The following is a 22,392-nucleotide window of genomic DNA, read 5'->3' on the forward strand; positions in this document are numbered from 1 at the left end:
GTTTGCCACGATATAGGGGATATAAGGGCATAGAGTCGTAGATTCATCAAACAAACCAATAACAAAATAATCTAGGTCTGTTTGTAGAAGAAAAAAAAAAAACAATTCAGACACGCTCATACATTATGTTCCTGGTGTTTGCCATATAATGTAACAATTAAAAAAATCGATCATGAATGATGAATGGAAAAAAACCACCTCGAACAGAGATCGAACTCTGGTCTTTTGATTACCTCTCCGACACCTTACCGACAGGCCACATCGTCAGACGTACACTAGACAAGCTGTAGCTCTATAATTCAGTTGACTACATCGAGTTGAATTCGCAGCTAGATTATAAGAAAGAAAACGCTCATCTTGCCCCGATTAATAGTGCTAGCGTTTTTAAAATATCGCTGTAAAGATTATAAGGAGATACCTTTTTTTGTGAAAAATTAATACTATAGGAAGTACGAAACAAATCCTCATGAAATTTTATTGAAGGAAATTCGTACTTTTATAGAAAAGAGAAGTGCTTATTATGCCTTGGGTGCTCGTTATGCGCTTATCTCCCCTAAGTCATGAAATTGAATTTCTCTGCCTACCTGAAGGCGTTATACCTATAAGGTTATAAAAAAGCGTATTTTGAAAGGCAAAATTTCCGATTTCCGAAGTTTAGCAATAATAAATGATTTTTTGTCAAAATATTGTTAGTTTTCAAAAATACGATGAACATGTAACTAAACATTTGATGTTTTAATTACTACATTCCGTATAATCATTGTTCCATTTGTCATCACCCTTTCGTTATGGTGCGTTCTGTCCACTAGTTTTGGTGTTCTATTTCGCGGTTTGTTTTCTAGCTGTTATAGTTTTTTACAAAAATATAATCAAAATCGTGTTTTTTTCATACTTTTCTTTTTGATAATACGTAAATCGGATCCCTAAATCTTCGAAAGCTTTCAATTTGGTTTTTCGATGATTAGTATCGCTGAAAATAGCGATTATACTTAATGGTAATGATCTTGTGAAGTACAGTCTAAAAAATAATAATGAACATTGATAGAATTTGTTAATGGTTTATCCCATTTTATCCCATTTTTTGCTCTACTTGCTTCTACTTTTGAAAACCAACTTAATTTTCATTTTATTTTTTAATAAGCATTATGTAGTCTGTTAATCGACTTACGATTTTTAACTGATCAATGCTTTCGAAAAATTCCACGTGGAAGCATACACTCGAGGTGGGAAAGTTTTCTTAGCGAGCTAATCTGCGTACCAATCTGAATCAAGTTTCCACCGTCGCTCGGTCGTCGGTCCTTTGATCTTCCCTTTCCTCCATATTAGCATTGCTTCCTGTAAACTTATTTTTTTAATCAATTTCTTTTCCTCTCTACTTTGTATTCACAGAGTTATAACCAATTACTTCGTGGTATCACTCGCCATGGCCGACATTATGGTGGCGATGATGGCCATGACATTTAATTTTAGTGTACAAATTACGGGAAGGTAAGTTGCAAAGCGCAGATTCCTCGATGCTCGCAGCACTGTGCATTTTTTTTTTACTGCATCTGCTTAGTAACACTTTGGTGTTATTTTTGTTGCTGTTACTGCAGTTGTTGTAAGCGCAGAGCAGAGCGAGAAAATTGCACGAATGCTACAAATGCAGCATCCTTTTGATGTAATGCATTTGATGCAGGCCTGGAGCGCAAAAGCTGAACTCATTAGCATTCTACACTAACTGCATTTTTTCTCTTTTGCATTTTTCTTTCTATCTTCTATTACCATTTCCATAAAACTCGAACGTTGATTCATCCTTGGTTATTTCATCTCCTGGCTCAACATCGGTTTCTGGATTATCTTCGCATCTGGGACGTGTTCTGCCAAAACCATCTGCAAACGACAACTTCAACATTTCGGAACACACAAAAAACCGAAAAATGAAACGTCCCAAATGAAATTTGACTTCATCATCACATTCGCATCGAAATGTTTTCGCTGGACTGGGCTGGGCGTTCCGAATCCAATTTGCAACAGTTGGAAGTTTGGGTCCTTCATGTGCGACGTGTGGAACAGTTTGGATGTGTACTTTTCGACTGCCAGTATATTGCACCTGTGCTGTATATCGGTGGACAGGTAAGTCGGATTTGGTTTTTACTGTCTTGAAAATGATTCTTTTTCTACTGTTGGTGTTTTTGCATAATTTTGACAAGAAAGTTTCTCTTAAATGAAGTTAACAACCTTTTGATTGCTTCTTAGAATTGCTTCAGAAATAGAACTGACTCATTGAATTTAAATGTAGGTCAAAGAAACAGTGAATTAGGTGCTAAAAATATATCTGAAAATACTAATCAGAAAAAAAATCTATTTCGTTTGAACTTTTAACTGATTGCTTTTTTCGAACCTGCACTTTGATCAAGTTTGAAAATAATTACAGTTGAAGCAAAAGTAGTAACATTTCAAAAAAGAAATGTAACCTTTTTTAAAAAAATTCTTTATAAGGGGTTTGAGGCTCGATTTAAGTTGTCCATTTTTAGAAAAATTTTGAACAGAATTTTGTATTGTTCATGGATTATTTTTGAGGGGTTGTGAACCAGGAGGAACAATTCATATTCCCCAAAATTCGGCATTTCTGAAAATTCTCAACATAAAAGAGGAGACTTTCCTCTATCTAACGCACTATTCGTAGCAGCATTTTAGGAGCCTTTGTTTTGATAACTGATAACTGAAATCGTTAGTCAGATTTTAGCTATCATGTTTAGTTTTGGTATTATGATGTATGGATGTTTTGAAAATGATCGGTTGAGTAAATTCGATCTTTGATTACTCCCCAGAAAACCATTAAGCACTGTGATTAGCCAAAAAAAGGGGCAAATAACAGCACTTCAGTGCCAAATAGCCACATAGAGTTTTTATAAATGTTAATAAGCACTGTAAGATAGAAGCCGCAAAGTAAGCCCTATATCGGTTTTCAATGCAATCTTAAGGGCTTTCAAGCATTATCAACATAAATGTCAAATATGTTTGTCAAAAATTTGAAGTTTTGCTTTGGTACAGAATGTAACTGCACCCACTCCCCCAGCCGGTGCAAAATTTGAAGGAAATCATTTTTTTACGATGTCAATTTTAACAGTAAGCGACTAGCCGCAAAAGGAAAAACATAATAATTTCGAGCGCAATCAGGATGGGGGACAAGATAACGTCTCTCAACAGGTAAATGTAATATTATTTTACTATTTTCTGAAGGTAATGTTTCACATTTGTTCTCAGGAATTGGAAAGTACTGCAGCGTCCCGGATTAATGCGCAAAGCTCATCGTAGGAATTGCCACGGAGCCTGGCGGAAATTGAGGCATGTTCGGCTAAAGAGTCAAAATAAAATATTCCCTACCGTCCGTTGATGGTTGTAAGTCGAATAAATTTAAAATATATTTATGTGTACCAACTTCTTTTATTATAAAACCGTTCTCGTAGAATCCATGAAAACAAACTATTCCTCCAAATTTTCTTCGTTGGTTTTTAACTTCAAAGTGTTGATTCGGTTCTTCAAATATGTCAAATTTTCCTAATTTGATTGAAGGTCAGTATAGTTCTGGGAGTAAAGTCGCTCTCAAATTATACCTCATTGTTGGCGAGTCATGAGTTTGATGGTTACTTGGGTTCGATTCCCCGTTTCTTCTACAATAATTCCGTTCGATAAGAGATTATCAGCTAGGGAAAGAAGGGATGAGCGAGAGAAAATGAGAAATGTCTTCGAGGGAAAAAGATGGCAACATAAACTTTTTTTTTCGCGTTTTCGTTTTTGTGCAGTGGGTTGTACCCACTAGAAAAATATTTTGACATTTTCCCATAGGCTGCATATCGGCCGATTTGCAGGCCAAAACCGGCCTTTGGGCAGCTTTTAAATGGAATATAAAGCTTTCTAGACTTTAAAAGCATTTTCTATATCCGAATATAGGGCTGTATCAGGGCCATTTTAACGGTTTATTGGTTACTTGGGTCATGATCTTAATTGATAAATCTACTCGAAAATCTAAAACATATTGTGAATCTGTATATTATCCTTCATTCAATCGAGCATTCAGATTTGTCTAGGTATTTTAGTTTCAGAATTTCAATAAATTCTACAATTTTTAGAAATTAAGACAAAAAAAGGTAACCTTTTTTGACCTCATTCGAGAAAGTCTTGAGTAATTGAAGATTATAACTCTTTTAACAACTTTCTTGAAGATTGACTTATGCTTTAAGAAATATCATAGAAAGCATTTGCTTGATATCTTTCCATAATTTTTTCTGTGTTGGTCCTGTAGACCCAATTAGGTCCTTCCTCCAGCCCATACACTTTTTTGAAGTAGGAAGGACAATTTATCCTTTGGATATTCAAATATAATCTTATCACGTCTTATTTCTTGTATTTCGCAAAATTGAATAAAAATAACAAAAAGAAACCTCTATAATTTTTTTCTCAGAATTCGAAATAACTCACGGTCTTCGGAAAAGTTAATCATTGATATATATGCCGCAGCCCGTGGTGTAGAGGGTAGCCTTCAAGTTTTCTGAGCTAGCTGGCATGAAATAGAATCCCGGTCACGGCAAACATAGTACACTTTCTGTGAGTGGGTGGTTTTAGCATTTGTTAGATGCTAGCCATCATATCCTCGAAAGATGTACGCTTAGAGTTAAGAAAAAGGAATCTCTTTGAGGAAACATCGAATTTCATTGAGATCCTGTATGTTTTTGTGTTCGTTAAACTTAAAAAACATAATTTTTTTTATCTTTGATATGCTCTATACTTTTGTCAAAAAAATGCACACATTTTTTTAATGACTTTTACCAAGACCTGATAGATGAAAAAATCTAATTGCATATTTGGAATCATAGCCCCAAGTCATGAAAAATTAGCTCTTAAATTCTTTACATTTCGAAAAACTGTGAATTGTGTTACCTTGTGATATTATTGAAAGTTTAATCTCAATATTTTTAAGCATGACATTCATTCAAGAATTAAAAATAATTCAAAAATAATAATGAGAAAAAAATTTCCCAAACATAAGATTTTGAGTCGAGTAAAGAAAGTTAGAAGCTATTATCCATCATGTTATAAACATAGTATTCGAAAAATAATTCAAAACTTTCCATTGTGAATAACTTTTGAATGTTTTGGTGAAAATTGATTAAATTTCCAGTGAAACTGTCTTTTTTTAATTAGTTGATCACCCAGATGGTAAATCCTTTTTACGGATTGCATTCAAAGGCACGGCGAGCCATCGCGTCCCCAAAGTTTGCTACTCTGGGTTCATGGGTGCAATTGGTGACTCATGATACTATGTACCCCTATACCATGAAGTCCACCTGTGGCCTCTGGCCATAATTCCCATCCGGGCCTGCAACACTGCAATACTCATTTGTTCGTTCTACACCAGCAAGCACCCTCTACTGTCACGATTCGCGACTCACGAGTTGGCAATCCGTTCACCGCTACTCGTGACTCGAGGCCCACATTCGGCCTCTTGTCACAATTTGAGGCACAAGGGCCTACGCCTCATTCGTGATTCGAGACCCTCTCACGCTCATTCCTCTTGACACAATTCGAGACGAGAACAACTCGCCTCTCCTCGTGTTGAGGGCCCTCTATCGATCCGTCTGTTACCCCAATTCGAGACGAGAACAACTCGCCTCTCCTCGAGTGTGGAGATACTCACACACCTAACTTGTTCTACCTCTCGACTCTTCGAGACTCAGTCTGAGGCCTATCCACTGGGCGCCACATGTTTACGGCACAAGGCCCTCTGCCCGTCGTAAGTCGATCATATCCGAGAATCGAGGCTAGGACCACCCGACGCGCGAATCCGACCAACACCCGCTCGAACACTTGGTCGCCCCGCATATCGGGGTCGCGACTACCCGATACGCGTGGCGACCGTTCCCTCTTGCGACTGAGCACTGGTACCACGGCACCCAGTCGCACCACGTTTGTGCCACACTCGGCACGCGACCTGTAGGGTGACTCCTTTGTCGGGGAGCATCTGAGTAGTGTGCGTCCGACCCTGGCAGTAAAGCATACTAAGATAAGACTCAACCTTCTGCGTATGCCGAGCTGCCTGGTACGTCGCGCGTTTGTGTGTAGGATACCTCCAACGTTACCGTCGCGGAATATCCGAGTCGAATGCGCCCTCTGCGACGGAGGCTATGGGGATAAGACAAGACCTTCTCCGTAGTCGGTAGAGTGGTCTCACGTCGTCGTCGTATGAGCCACTCGTGTCGGGTAGGATGACATCACCTACGGGATTCATCTGAGTCGCAAGCGTAAAAGACCCGTACGTGTGCTGTGCGAGTCCAGGATAAGCTGCTCTCGACTCGGCACACGGTGGGCAAAAAGCCTAGGGTTGCCTGCCAAAAGGGAGGAGGAAGACCGGACCACGGTCGGAGTAGATTTCCCTTTCGGTGGGGGGGGGGCATTCGAGTAGTGTGCGTCCGATCCTAGCAGTAAAACATACAAAGATAAGACTCTACCTTCTGCGTATGCCGAGCTGTTTAGTACGTCGCGAACGTTGTGTAGGATACCTCCATCGCCACGGAGTATCTGAGTAGAACGCGTTCCCTATGAGGAAAGCTGTAGGGATACGACTTGACCTCCTTCGCAGTCGAACTTGTAGAGGGAAGAGTATTTACGCCGCGAAATACTCTCGGGTAGGGTGACTTCACGTCGTGTCGATGGGTGAGTCACTCGAGTCGGTGTAGGATGACGTCTTCGTCGGAAATCATCCGAGTAGTTTCGTAAAGCCCCGGACGTGTGCTGTGACAGGCGCGTGTCCAGGATAAGCTGCTCTCGATTCGGCACACGGACGAGCAAAGAGGAGAGGGCCTCGAGCCAAACCAAGCGGAGCCAAGATCTCGAGTCGTTAGAGAAGAGGTCATTGGTCTCGAACAGAGGCGGAGCGGACGATAGTCGTGCAAACCAAGCGAGCCTCGAGCTACAAATAAAGGCCGGACCTCGAGTCTAACGCAACAAAAATGGTTGAAATTGGTCATTATTCGACGATATGGCATCGATTTCAAATTGAGTGTTCCGGTCAGGGCGGTGGATCATTTTGACGCCTCATTAACAGACGCCCATTTTTTGAAGTCTACTAACTTTTTTTTATCTTAACTCAATTCGAAATGCGGTCTTCGAATGAATTATTGGCCATAGTTAAAGCTTTTAGAAAAACTATATTCAAAAGTTTTTTTTGTAGGGAAATGAATCCAACTTAGATGAAATTTCAGGGACTAGATAAGAGAAAATCGATGTTGAAAAACATGCGAAAAAAATTTCGCCTTGTCTCCCGTATGTTCGCATGTTTTTCAACATCGATTTTCTCTTATCTAGTCCCTGAAATTTCATCTAAGTTGGATTCAATTCCCTACAAAAAAAAGTTTCGCTGACTGAATGTTTGAGTCAAAACCCATCTCTGGGTCGCAATTTAAAAATATATTCAAAAGATATGGGCCGAAGGGGTTTTTTATGTTCCTCCCAAACAAAATGCCTTAAAATCCCATGCAAACAAACAAGCCGAAAATTATTATTCTTTTATTTTTTATATCATTTTTTAAAAGAATGGGAAAATGGTTGAAAATAGCATGAAAATAAAGTTTCGGAAAATCCATCTAGCATGCGACCAAAATCTTGGTAGGGTTAGTTGCCCCACTTTGGAACCTTTAAGCGGATTTTTTATCCTTGGTTTTGCCGTTTCTGATTGATTTACACAAATATAGATGATCAAAATTTCCTACACAGAACCTACTGTTCTCACTTTGGTACTGGACTAGTACCCTTTATTTATTAATGGGTAGTATAGCTCATATTCATCACAGCAATGGTAGTTTCCCTTTAATTTTAAACTTAGCTCGTAGAATAATGTGATTTATTCTTACATTCTCTGGTTTCTCGAAAATCTTCTCACTAATAGAGCAGGTTGTTTTACTACTAAAGAGAAAATACATTTTTTAGTTTTAAAATCTAACTATCTTTTAAACAATAAGTTTCGATAAAAGCTTTTTTTCCTAAAATTGTGATCAATATGGAATTCTAGTTTTAAGATTTTAATAGAGTTTTTCTATTTATTTTTTAATAAAATATAGGTTTCAGTTTGCTTAAAACATGCCAATTGAAAAAAAGACGTTTGATTTGATGTCAAACTATCACAATTAAATAAATTTGACAATCATTTTACAACAACAGATGTTACTAGGGACTATGGTTTAAATGTAAGAATTTTTATTATTATTATTTTTAAACTTCGTCGCATGTTTTAATGGATTTGTGATAAAACTTCATTTACATACTTATTTCAATCATTTTCACAATCTTTTCTAAATGAGTTCATAATTTTTTTAAAATTATAATTTTCAGCTTGTTTGCTGAGTTTCTATTCTGCGCTTCAATTATTATAAACACCGGTACACAATTAAACAATTTCATAATATTGATCTTTTTTATTGCACACACTCATAATATTATAATTATTATTATTATTTGTAATGAATCAAAGTTTTGTGACGATATGTCAAGTATTTTTTTTTTTTGATAGCATCCAATGAAGAAGTCAACATAGGTGACATTAAAATAAACATAGAAAATAAACCAGCTTTTCTAATTTTACTAGTATTTCCATCAATAATCCACTTATATTCAATCATATATTTGATTGCTTCTCGACCAACTATAATTATCAAAATTTCCACAATAAATATAATAAAAGGTGATACGGTCAAAATTTGGTCAAAGGAAAACACGTATAAAAACGGTGAAATCGTTTATTTAAAAAATCAAATTAAATTTCTTTTTCAAGTTTAATTAGTATAAAATTCAGGAAAAATATTCAGTTAGGCCGCTTTTCCAAATCCGAATTGCCGGCCCTTACCCAAGTAACAATTTAAACGCTTTATAGTTTTATGAGAAAAAGCGCAAGTTATTTAAGGGGATTGAGAAAGATATAATTGCCGTAAAGCGTAATTCGAGAAGAACACTACATAAATTCTCTTCAGGATAGCTACAAAACCATTATCCAACCTTCAGATAAAACTCAAATTTCTGACATTCGTCTATATTTTGGCCTCGAAGGGAGCTATGAAATACGCGTAGGTATACGCTTAATCCCTGCCATCAGATTTTGTACAGCCACCTTGTCCACCTTCTTCGCCGCAGAAAGCCAGTTTGCCTTGAACTGCTGCTCGTCCTTAGCAGTTTTTTGTTTTGGTCTTCTCTAGGTTCCGCTTGACAATTGCTCAGTATTTCTCAATTGGGCGGAGCTCTGGCGTGTTTCTTGTCCTTGGGAACCACCTGCATGTTGTTGGCTACGTACCACTCCATGGCCTTTTTACCATTATGGTAAGATGCCAAATCCGGCCAGAACAGTACGGAACATCCGTGTTTATTTAGGAAAGGCAGCAGACGTTTATTCAAACACTCTTTCACGTGAATTTCTTGGTTGACAGTCCCGGAAGCTATGAAAATGCTGCTTTTCAAGCCACAGATACAGATGGCTTGCGAACTTTGAAAATTTCATGTGCTTAAAAATATCTGCTATCTTTCCTTTTGCCGTATAAAACTCCTGTCCCGGAAGCTGCTTGTAGTCGGCTTTGACGTAGGTTTCGTCGTCCATTACCACGCAGTCAAACTTCGTCAGCATCGTCGTGTACAGCCTCCGGGATCGCGCTTTGGCCGTCGTATTTTGTTTATCATCGCGATTTGGAGTCACTACCTTCTTGTAAGTCGATAGTCCGGCTCGTTTTTTGGCTCGATGTACGGTTGTAGACGATATTTCCAGCTTATATGCGGCATCTCGGAGAGAGAGGTTAGGGTTTCGCTTGAAACTACCGGAAACTCTCTTTGTCGTTTAAGCGGCTTCCGGTTTTCGATTTCCCCCCGATCCAGACTTCGTGGCTGTCGACAAACGTTCCCCAAACACTTTAATTACATTTGTAACGGTTGTTTTGGCAACTTTCAGTGATTTTGCCAGCTTTGCGTGCGAGTAGCTCGGATTTTCGCGATGCGCGAGCAAAATTTTTATACGCTGGTCTTCTTCCTTGGACGGCATTTTGACAACTGAAGAGTGAATTCCAAAATCAAAATAGGAGCAACATTCTACACACACACCTTCAAAATTAGGGGTATTCAGGTTTTTTTAAATGCAAAATTGAAAGAAATACGTCAAGTTGATATTGACCAAATTTTGACCGTTTCACCCTTTAGTTCTCATTTCACAGTTTGTACGTGTCAGACAGAAAGCATTCTTAGAGTTTGTCTTCTACCCTATTCACATTGTATACTTAAAGGCGCAATTTTCTTATTTTTAGATTAAAAAGTTTTTGAGTCCTTTTTATCGGTAATTACGGGATACATGTTAGTTATTGGACAAATATTAATTATTAAGTGCTTAGCAATGATCACTTTGAGGATGAATAACTCGAGAGAGTTAAAATCCTAGAAAAAGAAAAAAAAAATAGCAATGATCACGATCCACTCAGAAGAAAAAGTATATCTTTTTGGACAGGTTCAATGAATCGAAAGGTTTTCATTTATATGAATTTTGTCTATTCACTCTTTCTCTTTCTCTCTCCTTCTGACTCTTCGACAGGTATTATGCGATAGTGAAACCACTTAAGTATCCGATAAGCATGACGAAGCGAGTCGTAGCCATAATGTTACTCAACACCTGGATATCACCAGCCCTGTTGTCATTCGTGCCAATCTTTGCCGGTAAGTTGAAAACTAGTCTATCAAACTTTTTAGATTATATATTCTAGTCTTAAGTCTTTAAGTTATAACGCTTTTTGGAGGGTAAAATGTAATGACAGTTTTTTGGATCTACTTTTTTTTTTACTATATTTAAATATTTAAATTACTTTGTAATGAAAAGCGAATCGTTCGTGTCGGAGTTATCCAATTTTTGTCCTGACGTAATACGTGGCAATGCTACTAATCATTTTGCATGATTTGCTGTCACAGTGTCACATGTTCGCTTCAGCCTTGTAAAATTAATACGGTTTACAAAATGAAAGAATAAAAGACCAAGCTAAATACCATGCAAAACAGCGTCGGCTCACGAAAACGCAGACGAACTCCAACACAATGTCACCCTTCACTATTCATTAATTAAATTAGTCAACAAGCACTAACAGTAAACCCCAACAACAAAACGCGCCGGGATAAAAGAGCCACCATCATCGGAAAGAGCTTTGTTGTGTAGCCCATTATTGCATTCCCCCAAACTTCCCTTCACGGAGTGTAAAAAAATATCAGCAGAAATATTACTCCCCCCTGAACATGAAATCACTAAAAATCCAAAGTGGCTCCGGTCATGCAATGTCACTTTTTTGAAAGCACACTTTCACAAGAATAAATAAACACGTACCTGTCAACACACACCCATACAAAAACACACACACACACAAGCACAGGGAGGAAGGGCATCAAATGTCGCACAAAACAACAACATTGAGCTATTTTTATTGTTCCGCTACCATGTTCCCTTCTCTTTCGTACACACTTTGGTCCGGCAAACGAACCTTGATGGGACCATTTCCAGAGTTACCTATTCCGGCCAATGATGCCAAGAGGTGTTTCGGTAATTGTTTAGAAACCTTCAATAATACTTGCAAAACGTATTATTTTTTTCCGGCTGTTTCATTTTTCCCTTAATGAAACCAAACTTTCAATGTTAAAATTTTAGTAGTATTAATTCAAAAAGAAACTGCTAAGTCGGTTTAAAACTTTGTTATGAAACTACTTACACCTATTCTTAAAACCTTCTTCAAAATTTAAAAAAAAACTGACAAAGATAATCAATATAGCAACATGAGGGGTTAGATGCAAAATTTGTATACCACAAGTTTTAAAATTTTATAATGTTGAAAATAATTATCAATTTACATATTTTATACAACATCAACACTCTTGATGTGTTTCTCTTTTTCATGAAACGTTTTGATAATTCAGATACTTACACCCAAAGAAGAGGATGCAAAATTTCAATGGCGATCGGAACTAACTTGTGCCGAAAATGCGCTGCACACTTAATCTTTTCTCCTGTGATCGGGACAATTTCGTCCTGTATTTTCAACAGCTGAAATTACAGGACGATCTCAGGACAGAAACCACTACAGGAAAACAACTGTCAAAATCACCTGTAGGATCGAAACGATGTTCTCCTGTGGTTTGCAGGATGGTTTCGAAATTATCCTGTAGCCTCGAGACTGTTTCTTTTCGAAATTTAAATGAATAGAGATATATTTATAGGGATATGTTTCGCACAAAATACCAATTTAAAATTAAAAGCACTTTTATTGATGAAATATCACATCGCTGCTGTATTCCGTTAGTATTCTTCCGGTATTTTGCCTGAAAAAAACAATGAAATGTTATTCTTTAAGTAACTTTTCATTTTGACAAAATAAAATACCTGAAACTTGGTATGGAACAAAGTATGTTGCGACAGCCAATTTCTCGACCAGTTGGATTTGAAGTCAAGCTCCGCCGGTAAATCCCTCCCGTCTGGCTACCAGCATCACCGATGTTTCAGCTGAATCCTGGCCGCATCTATGAAACAGAACAAATAATGGCCGCGATGACAAATGCTGCGTCCTGTATGCACAGGAAACTCGCATGGCTATCAGCCGATGTGTGCTCCGTAATTGCGCCCTACCTCTATCGCAGAGCTTCAGGCCACTCCTCTGTATCGTAGTTACGACAGTGCTCCGCTCGCAAGAAGACATCTCTAGCTACTCTTTGGTCCATGGCATTTTGGCATAATCCAGGCCTATCTATTACTTTCGATGCACTTTCACAACAGTATTTGACATGCGCACTAAAACTTAAGCGATTGTCGACCATTACTCCAAGGTATTTCAGCTGCTGTTTCGAAGATGTCGTGTGCCCTCCAACAGTAATCTACATTTGAGGCACAACTCTTTTATTGGTCACGAGCAGAACTTCGGGTTTATTGTGAGCTATCTGTAGCTTCACTCCCTTGTTTCGTCGGTGATCATGAGCGCGATATCGTTAGCAAATCCGACTATCTGCATACCTGCTGGTAGTTTCAGCGTAAATACCTCCATTCAAAAGCACAGGTCTGAGTATGTAGCCCTGTGGAACACCCGCTGTTAGGGCAGTAGATCGTAACCCAGTTTTGGTTTCGTACGTCAGGACTCGATTTTCGAAGAAGCTTCCTATTATCCTGCAGATGGTATTGGGAACACACATCGTTTTGGCAATTGCTTCCCAGCAGGCATTGTTGAAGGCATTCTTAACGTCGACTGTCACAATGGCGCAGTGACGAACACCTGTCCGCTTTATTTTACATGCGTGCTTCGCGTACTCTGTCACCGTTCGGATGGCGTCCACTGTAGATCTCCCTATCCGAAAACCGAACTGTCTGTCCGACAGTCCACTTTCGCTTTTTGTGTTGATAATAAGTCTATTAAATATTCTCCTCTCCATTAACTTACCAAGGCTGTCCAGCAGACAAATGGGTCTGTATGATGATGGATGCTCTGGGGTTTTCTTAGGTCGTCGAGGCACTTTTTCATCACCACTCTGAAAGTATTCGGAACGGTCTGTACCGCCACTTTCAGCACTGCATTTGGGATTCCATCCGGACCAGGGGTTTTGTTCACCGCAGGTTTCTTAACGATAGCCACAAGTTCCTCGTTCGTTACTGGCTCGATGTCGTGGGCACCCGCGTTGTACGGGGTAATTGGACACTGCTTCGGGCCATGCTTCGGGAAAAGATGTGCAACGATCTCTCTCCGGACACTTTTCGGTCGGCGACCTTGGGCCACCGAATCTCGCCAGTGCAACTCCATAGGCTTGGCCGCATGGGTTATTATCTACGCTTTGGCATATCGCGCTTAAACAGTTCTCTTTGCTTGTTTTAATAGCTCGCATAAGTGCCATCATGGCTGCTCGGTAAACGGCACCTCTCGTTTCTCTAACGGCTTTGTTTTTCGTCCGTTGAGCTCGTTGTCTGGCTTTTAGACAGCTAGTACGAAGCTCAGATATTTCTGAGGTCCACCAGTAAGCTGGTCGTCACCACCACTTCGGTGTATTCCTTCTGGGAATGGTCAGGTCGCACACCGCTGCCATTATTTTCATCAGCTGCTCAGCATTATGGACCTGCGATGCTTCCTGCATGTCAATAGCTCCAGTTCACACTTCCTTATCGAAAACTTTGGTCTTCCATCTCCACTCATGGACTGGCAGTTGCCTTACTGCCACCGGATTTCGATCTCCTACGCTGTAACGTATCGCCTGGTGAACGCTGTACGTATAATCGTCACACAGTCTCCAATTCATGGCAGTTTTTAATGATGGGCTCGCAAAGGGGAAATCTATCACTGACGTTCTGTCTGATATTCCATGCTTGCGATAGGTGCTGATAGATCCAGTGTTGCACAGCTCAACCTCCAGTCTCGCGAAGGACTCTAGCAGACTGTGTTGCGAGCGTTGAATTCTTCTCAAATCACTACAGAGGCCCTTCCTGCCAGTTCGTGAGTGAGTTAATCCAACATTGTGTTGAGCTCCCCGATCGGCCATCTTGGTGGAGCGTAGCAGCTGTAGAAAGAGATGCCGTTAATTTAAGCAATTTTAGCAATCCGTCCCGAGAATCTACCACAGAGAAACAAAGTTTGGGTTGGACCCCCAACCGTGTGTAAAAATACCAACCGTGAGTCACCAGATGTCGTTACCGGTACTTTTATTTTTTCCATTTTTTCACACGCTCAGACAATATAATATTAATTATTTCGTGTTAAGCAGTGAACAACATTCATTCAAAAGATAAATAGATAGATATATCTTTTTGGTGTCGAGGGATCAAGTTAACTTATTACGTCATTTTGGAAAACTTTTCTAAAAAAAAGGTTGGGTTTACTATTGCTTTGAAAATATGCCATTAAAAAGTTTATATTATACTTTCACGACTGATATATTGGAATGTATATTTTTATTATAATTTTTTCGTGTGGGAAACATTAAAAGGTGATATAAAATTATCATGAAATCACGTTTTGTTAGATGCAAGTGCAAAAACTAAAAAAAAAAAATTGTATCTATAATAACAGGTTTGTTGTTTTTATCTTCTATTTAGTAAATTTTTCTTAAACTTTTTATCTAAAGGGCGATACGGTTAAATCCGAATTGCCGGGCCTTGCGCTTAACCCCTGCCATCAGATTTTGTACAGCCACCTTGTCCACCTTCTTCGCCGCAGAAAGCCAGTTTGCCTTGAACTGCTGCTTGTCCTTAGCAGTTTTTTGGTCATCTTTAGGTTCCGCTTGACAATAGCCCAGTATTTCCCAACTGGGCGGAGCTCTGGCGTGTCGGGAGGGTTCTTGTCCTTGGGAACCACATGCACGTTGTAGGCGGCGTACCCCTCCATGGCCTTTTTACCGTAATGGCAAGATGATGCCAAATCCAGCCAAAACAGTACGGAACAACCGTGTTTCTTCAGGAAAGGCAGCAGACGTTTATTCAAACACTCTTTCACGTAAATTTCTTGGTTAACAGTCCCGGAAGCTATGAAAATGCTGCTTTTCAAGCCACAGGTACAGATGGCTTGCCAAACCAGATATTTCTTCGCGAACTTTGACAGTTTCATGTGCTTGAAAATATCTGCTACCTTTCCCCTTCCTTTTGCCGTATAAAACTCCTGTCCCGGAAGCTGCTTGTAGTCGGCTTTGACGTAGGTTTCGTCGTCCATTCAACGCAGTCAAACTTCGTCAGCATCGTCGTGTGCAGCTCGTTTTTTTGGTTCGATGCACGGTTGGAGAGAGGCTAGGGTTTCGCTTGAAATTACTGGCAACTCCCTTTGTCGTCTCAGCGGCTACCGGTTTACGATTTCCCCCCGATCCAGACTTCCTGGCTGTCGACAAACATTCCCCAAACACTTTAATTACATTTGTAATGGTTGATTTGGCAACTTTTAGCGATTTTGCCAGCTTTGCGTGCGAGTAGCTCGGATTTTCGCTATGCGCGAGCAAAATTTTGATACGCTGCTATTCTTCCTTGGACGGCATTTTGACAACTGAAGAGTGAATTACAAAATCAAAATAGGAGCAACATTCTACACACACACACACCTTCAAAAAGAGGGGTGTTAAGTTTTTTTTTAAATGCAAAATTGAAAGAAATACGTCAAGTTGATATTGAGCAAACTTTGACTTATCATTTTTTATGTCAGACATTCCAGTTTCGAGATATATGTAGCTGAGAAATCAAGTATCCCCAGAGGGATGAATGACTTTCAGAAGTTAAAATCCATCCAAATAAAAAAAAAAAGTATCCGCAGGGATCAAGTATCTTTATTCTCCACTAATAATTTTTATCCCAGAATGTATGCAACAGAAAGGTGCTTTTTCTCAAACCAGCTTCAACACGTTCGTCGCCTCGCTCATTTCGGTAGTTTTACTAGCCGGGATTTAAATTCTCCGAGCGAGAAAGAAAAAAATTAAGAAATCCATGATTTCTAAACGTGTGGCTAAACTGAACGGCTGACTTGCGTAAAAGAGGGGGTGTGCCAGGAAATACACCTGTAAACCGAATATGGGTCCCATGGCGACGAACATGACAATGACAGAATATGTGAAAAACTTAGTTTAAACAAAACCAAAAATTACTACAATTCTTATCTTTATGGCCTTTATGACACCAACCTCTTGCTAAACACCCATTTTTCTAGGTGAGGTGAGAAATGCATGTTTTTAGCAATTATAAATTACTGAAGGAACTAAGGGGAACTTTGTGTCTATGTTTTTCTTCATCTTATTCATTTGGAAAACAATTTTAAGGAAAACGTGAATGAAACCAAAGATGGTATCAGTCTAAATAAAAGTTTGTCCTTAGAAAGTTGTGTGTTGGATTTGTTTCTTTGAAGCATTTGTGGTTTTAGCTCAAAATAAGTTTAAAACGTTTCAAAAGTTTTGAAAGTATACCCCAAATGTTGTTATCCCGTGCATTTCGGATTTTGTTTCGAGCAGTGTAAATGTTCTTCACAGTTGGCATCACTTACTCCGATCCAGCGAAGGCAAACGCTTGTCAGGATCATTGCTTGACCATGCTTGACGTTCACTATAGATTTATTTTTGTTTAAGCAACACGCAAGGTCGCCTGAGGACAAATTTAAAAACTAACGAAATGGTTGGATTACGGCGACACAGTTATACTAATGTATTTTGGACCAAATTTTATATCCCTTCCAAAATGACATAAGTTTGTCTTAACCCCGAAATGTCATTGGCAACTTTGCGCCACCGATATAAATTTAATAAAACAACAAACATTATCATCATAAAAAAGGTACGGATGTGTTTCTATTTCTGACTTGCACCAGGCAAAAGGTGCATTCATGCAATGCGGTTCGTGATAATTTAAACATTTGACATAAATGGGGAACATTTGCGGATATTTTCTTCCCCCTCCTTCATAATAGTCGAATGGAAAATCCTCACCAACCTAGGAATAAATAAGACCTTTGTCATATATTGTGCCATTCACCGGTTGTAGACATCGGTTGGCTTACTTCTGTTGGTCTCGAAACAGAAGAAAAAAGTTACACAGGCTGTGTTTTAATTCTCGAAGAATTCGACAATCGTTTCGCGGGGCAAGAATTTACGACTTTTCGGTACGGTCACGAATGTTGAAATAAACTGCGAAAAGTTTTCGTTTAATGACTTAATCCGCCGTAAACATAGTTCAAAGTCATTCATAAATCAGCTCTGTATCATGTTGCTCCGAATGACAATTCATTGATGGATGTGGGTTAACTGTTCTGACTCATCCGCTGTTTGTTGTGTCGACCATTCGTGTTGAAGTCATTAATCCATGAAAATATAACATATAAACATACTTTTGTTAATGTAGAATTCTAAAGGTAGAACATTGAACACAATATATTTTCAAAAAAAAAATTCATGTATCTGTTCGAAGAGTTTTACTAAGAAAAAACACTCACTAGAGATAATAATGAAATCTTGATGAGCTTGAAATTCCTATATATGTATCTGATATATCTTTGCAAAAACGCTGTGTTGCACTCTAGCAGTGTTTTCGAAATAATTACCTAGCAAACGTAAAGAAATTAGAAGAAATCAAGAATTATTGAAACTGGGGTTAATCGGAACAGTCTTCGAACTATTTTGTAACAAAGCACGGATCATCTCAAATCTGGACGCATTAAGACGGGTATACCCCTGTGTAAACGAAATAAAAATGTTTTGTACTCAAAATGCAGGTTTTTTATTGCACTTTTAAGGAAAAATGATTAAAAAGAATATTCCGAAGTTGTTTTGATAAAATTTCGAACTTATCGTCGAATACCACTCATCATAGGTAGTTTGGATACCCTGTTCGCTGACCTGAGCGGCCATTTCGTTCCACAATCTCTTCATATCGGTTGCATCCCGTGTCGTCCTTCAATTCTTCTTCATCTTCTGCTTGACAACTGCCCATTAAAGGATGTCCACGATGAAATTGCCACACACAAAATTAATTCGCAAAATTTGAGTTGCGATTGCCATCAAGTTTTCAGGGATTGAGAAATAAGTATTAAACTTCATTTTAGCATTTACCTCGTATTTTATTTACAGTTTATACGCAAGGGCCCGTCCCATGGCCTTAACCCCGGCCATAAGATTCAGCACAACCTGTGAATCAACCGTTTTTTGCATGTAAACTCATACTTTCTGCAGTTCCTCGACTGTCTTAACCACCTTAGATCGTTTAAGAAGGTGCTGCTTCATAATCAATCAGTACTTCTCGAAGGGGCGGAGCTCCGGAGTGTTGGGAGGGTTGAACATTTTTGGCACGAAATTGACCTTATTGTCCGCGTACCACTTCAGCACGTCCTTGGAGTAGTGGCATGAGGCCAAATGCGGCCAGAAGATTGTTGGGACGTTGTTGGCCTCCAGGAGAAGAAGCAGCCGCTTCTGGAGGCACTCATTCATGTACATCTGTCCGTTCATTGTGTCCTGGATCACGAAAGGTGCACTCCGCTTCCCGCATATGGCTTGCCATACCAGGAATTTATTCGCAAATTTGGACATTTTCTGAGTGGAATTATGCGGATAATTACAACAATTTTTTTCGGTTTAGCAAGTATAAAAACACGCGGTTCTTTCTTGGTTCGTCACTGAACTGTGCTTGAGTGAGGAACACTGTTGCCAGCTTTCTCGCCAGCGATGACACATCGTACCCAGTGGGTTTGGTACTCCACAGTCGAAAACTCCTCCTCGATGTGCAGCGATGGCCTCAGGAACTTGATCAGGTAAGGCCCAGCATTGATGAAAACATCCGGACCTTGGTAGCTCCCAAAGGCTTTGTCATGATGTCAGCTATCATGTCTTCGGTGGCACAGTATCGTAGGCTATTAGATCTCTGGTGTAGTGTAACTTGGTATCTATATGCTTAGATCTGCGGTTCTGTCGTTCCAGTACAGCGAAGTCCAGACAGCCCTTGTTGTCCTCACTAATTACTGTAGCGGACTGTTGAGGTACACTCAATCCCGCTAAGAGCCTTCGTAGCCATACGATCTCTTGTCCTGCTTCAGTCAATGCCACGTATTCTGCCTCCATGGTTGAGGTAGAGACGCACGATTGCTTGCGGCTACCCCAACTGAAAGTTGCGTTTCCCAAGTGACACACGAAACCACTATTCGACTTTCTTTCGGCCGTGTCGCTTGCTCAGTCAGCATCGCAGTACCCTCCCAGCTGTAGCTCTTGTGTCTTGCTTGGATCAAATCGTAGTCTGTAGTCAGCTGTGGCAGTCAGGTACTTGACAACTCGTTTCAATTCTGTCCAGTCTATCTTCATCGGTTTTTGATCTTTCTACTCAGAATCGAAGCACTTGCGGCTATATCAGGTCTAACTGTTCGTCGAAATGTATAACAATGACCCAACAAAACTGTGGTACTCATCATTGTTCGGTAAAGCAGCAGAACCTTGTGTGGTCTTGTGGTATCCTACGTCCATAGGAATATTCGATTTTCTGGTATCTTCCAAGCCATGGGTTTGGGCACTTTTTCGAATAAAACCTGCTTTGCTAATCGAATATACTCCGGCGGAATCCTTGCAGACATCAATTCCTCAAAAATGTTTGATTGGGCCCAAGGACATAATCTGGAAACTCTTCTTGAGCTCCTCCTCAATCTGGCGAATATCTCTATTCAGATGACTGACAACGATAATGTCATCAACATATATCAACAAACCTCTTACCGCTTCCCAAATCATTCATAAAGAGGCACGCATCCGAGGCAGATTGTTTGAAACTATGCTTGAGCAGGAAATCCTAGTTGGTATAGTTCCAAATCCTTGCGGCCTGCTTCAAACCGTATATACTGCGGTTAAGCTTACAGATCATATCCTCTTTTCCTCGTACGACAAATCCTGGCGGTTGTTTCATCAGGATATCTTCGTTCAACTTGCCGTACAGATACCCCGTCTTTATGTCGATGTGCTGAACACTCATCTTCTTGTGGCTAGCGATCGTCAATAACATTCGAAATGTTTGTTGCATTGCAATTGGCGCAAACACTTCTTAAAAGTCACGTCCGAAGCGCTGGGAGAAGCCCTGGGCCACTAATCTTGCCTTGTGTCTAATCACTTGCCCATTAGAGTCTTCTTTCTTCTTGTACACCCAGCGGCGCCCTATTGCTTCACGACCTGGAGGCAATTTCACTAGGGTCCACGTGCAATTTTCTTCGAGAAAGTACTCTTCTTGCATCACATTTTGCCACTCTTTTTTTTTCAGCACACGACATAGCCTGCTTGTACGCTGTTGTTTCACCAGCCCAATGGGCGATGGGCGCGCTCGCAATCCCAGTATACGATTTCTCATGTGTTAAACAGAGAAAGCAATAGCCTTCACTCCAATTTCACTCCGATTAGCTGTCATTCTTATGGAAATATGTGTAAGAGTAAAGAGCAAGCTTTATTCTTTTTAGCAGGCCCAATCCCAATAGCAACATTCAATTTTTTTCTTTTCTTCTTCTATCACTTTTTTAGGCACTTTTTCTTTAAAGTCTGTTTCACATAGAATGTGGTTGGATGAAATAGATCATTTCTCCGCAAAGAAATAACGTACAAAAAAAGTAAAAATGTTATTTTGTAGGGTTTTTATTGCACTTTAAGGAAAAAAATACATAAAAATCATTCGTCAGCTTTTCGGATGAATTTTCGAACTTTTTTTGTGATACCACCCATCATTTTCTGTACAGTACTGCTGGTAACCTCATTCGCCATCTTGTTCCACCACTTTTCAATTTGAGCGGGTTTTTTCATGGTTCTGCCACATTTCTTCAGTTCTCCCGTAACTTTTGCCCAATATTTCTCAATGGGACGAAAATCCGGACAGCTTGGTGGATTGATACTTTTTTCAACAAAATCGATCTTGTTCTCCTTATAGTTACCACCTCTTCTGGAGACATTCTTCTTTGTAAACATTTCCATTCATTGTGTCCCCAGTGATAAAAATCTTAGTCTTCTTCCAAAATCATCAACGAGCAAATTTATCTGCGAACACAAACTTGAATCTACCCGCAACATTCCTTTTACGCTTCGCAAGGTAAAATTTGTTACCGGGTATTTGTCCAAAATCTATTTTGGGGTAAGTTTCGTCGTACATCAAAATGCATCCGTTGTACTTGGTCAACACTTTCTCGTACAACTTCCTTGCCCTGGTTTTGGCAACCAGGTTTTGTTTCAGCGTCCTATTGGGGTGTTTGCTTGCATGATACGACCGCAAGCCGTCAAATCTTAAGAAAAAAGCCTCAATCTGACAAAAAAGCTTAAATCTGAGAGATGTGCTCCACACGGTTGAATAACGGTGCCGGGATCTGGTGGCGACTTACATTCGAGACCTTCAAGCTTTCGATTGTTTTCAACACATATATTCCCCCGCGAAGCTCAGCTATCGCAATTGCTTCACCGTCTGTGCAAAGAACACGGCAACCTTGGGAATCAAACACAACCGAGTACACTGAGGTTTTTTTACGTGGTATTTCGTCCCGCGTAAAAAAACCGCGTTAATTCGAAAATCCGCGTAAAAAAAACCCCAAAATTCGAAAATCCACGATAAAAATCAATTTTTATTAAACAATTCGCGCAAAAAAGCACGTTACTACAAAAACGCGTAAGAACCATGATTATTTAAAAATTTGCGTACAATGATAGTTTATTTTTAAGATGAAAAACAGAATCAATTATATTAGTAGAATAGTGAGGCTTATTTGACAGTGTGGAATTCAGATCGTCTCATGTCTCATGTCTAAGTTCTCATGTTCCATGTCTCAGGTCGAATGTCTCAGGTCTCAAGTCTCGGGTCTCATGTCTCATGTCTCGTGTTTCAGATCTCGAGTCTCATATTTCAGGTCTTAGGTCTCA

The 22,392-nt window shown here is 39.5% G+C and overlaps 1 protein-coding gene across 1 annotated transcript in view; it reads left to right on the forward strand.

The window, feature by feature from the left end:
• LOC129740066 (octopamine receptor beta-2R) overlaps positions 1-22,392 on the forward strand; it is a 408,612-nt gene that overhangs the window by 382,816 nt on the left and 3,404 nt on the right. The window contains exons 5-7 of the mRNA XM_055731657.1: positions 1,390-1,488; positions 2,017-2,115; positions 10,598-10,719. Of these exons, the coding sequence (XP_055587632.1) occupies positions 1,390-1,488; positions 2,017-2,115; positions 10,598-10,719 (320 nt within the window). The remainder of the gene's footprint in view (positions 1-1,389; positions 1,489-2,016; positions 2,116-10,597; positions 10,720-22,392) is intronic.

The sequence above is a fragment of the Uranotaenia lowii genome, chromosome 1 (assembly GCF_029784155.1).
Source record: "Uranotaenia lowii strain MFRU-FL chromosome 1, ASM2978415v1, whole genome shotgun sequence".
NCBI lineage: Eukaryota > Metazoa > Arthropoda > Insecta > Diptera > Culicidae > Uranotaenia > Uranotaenia lowii.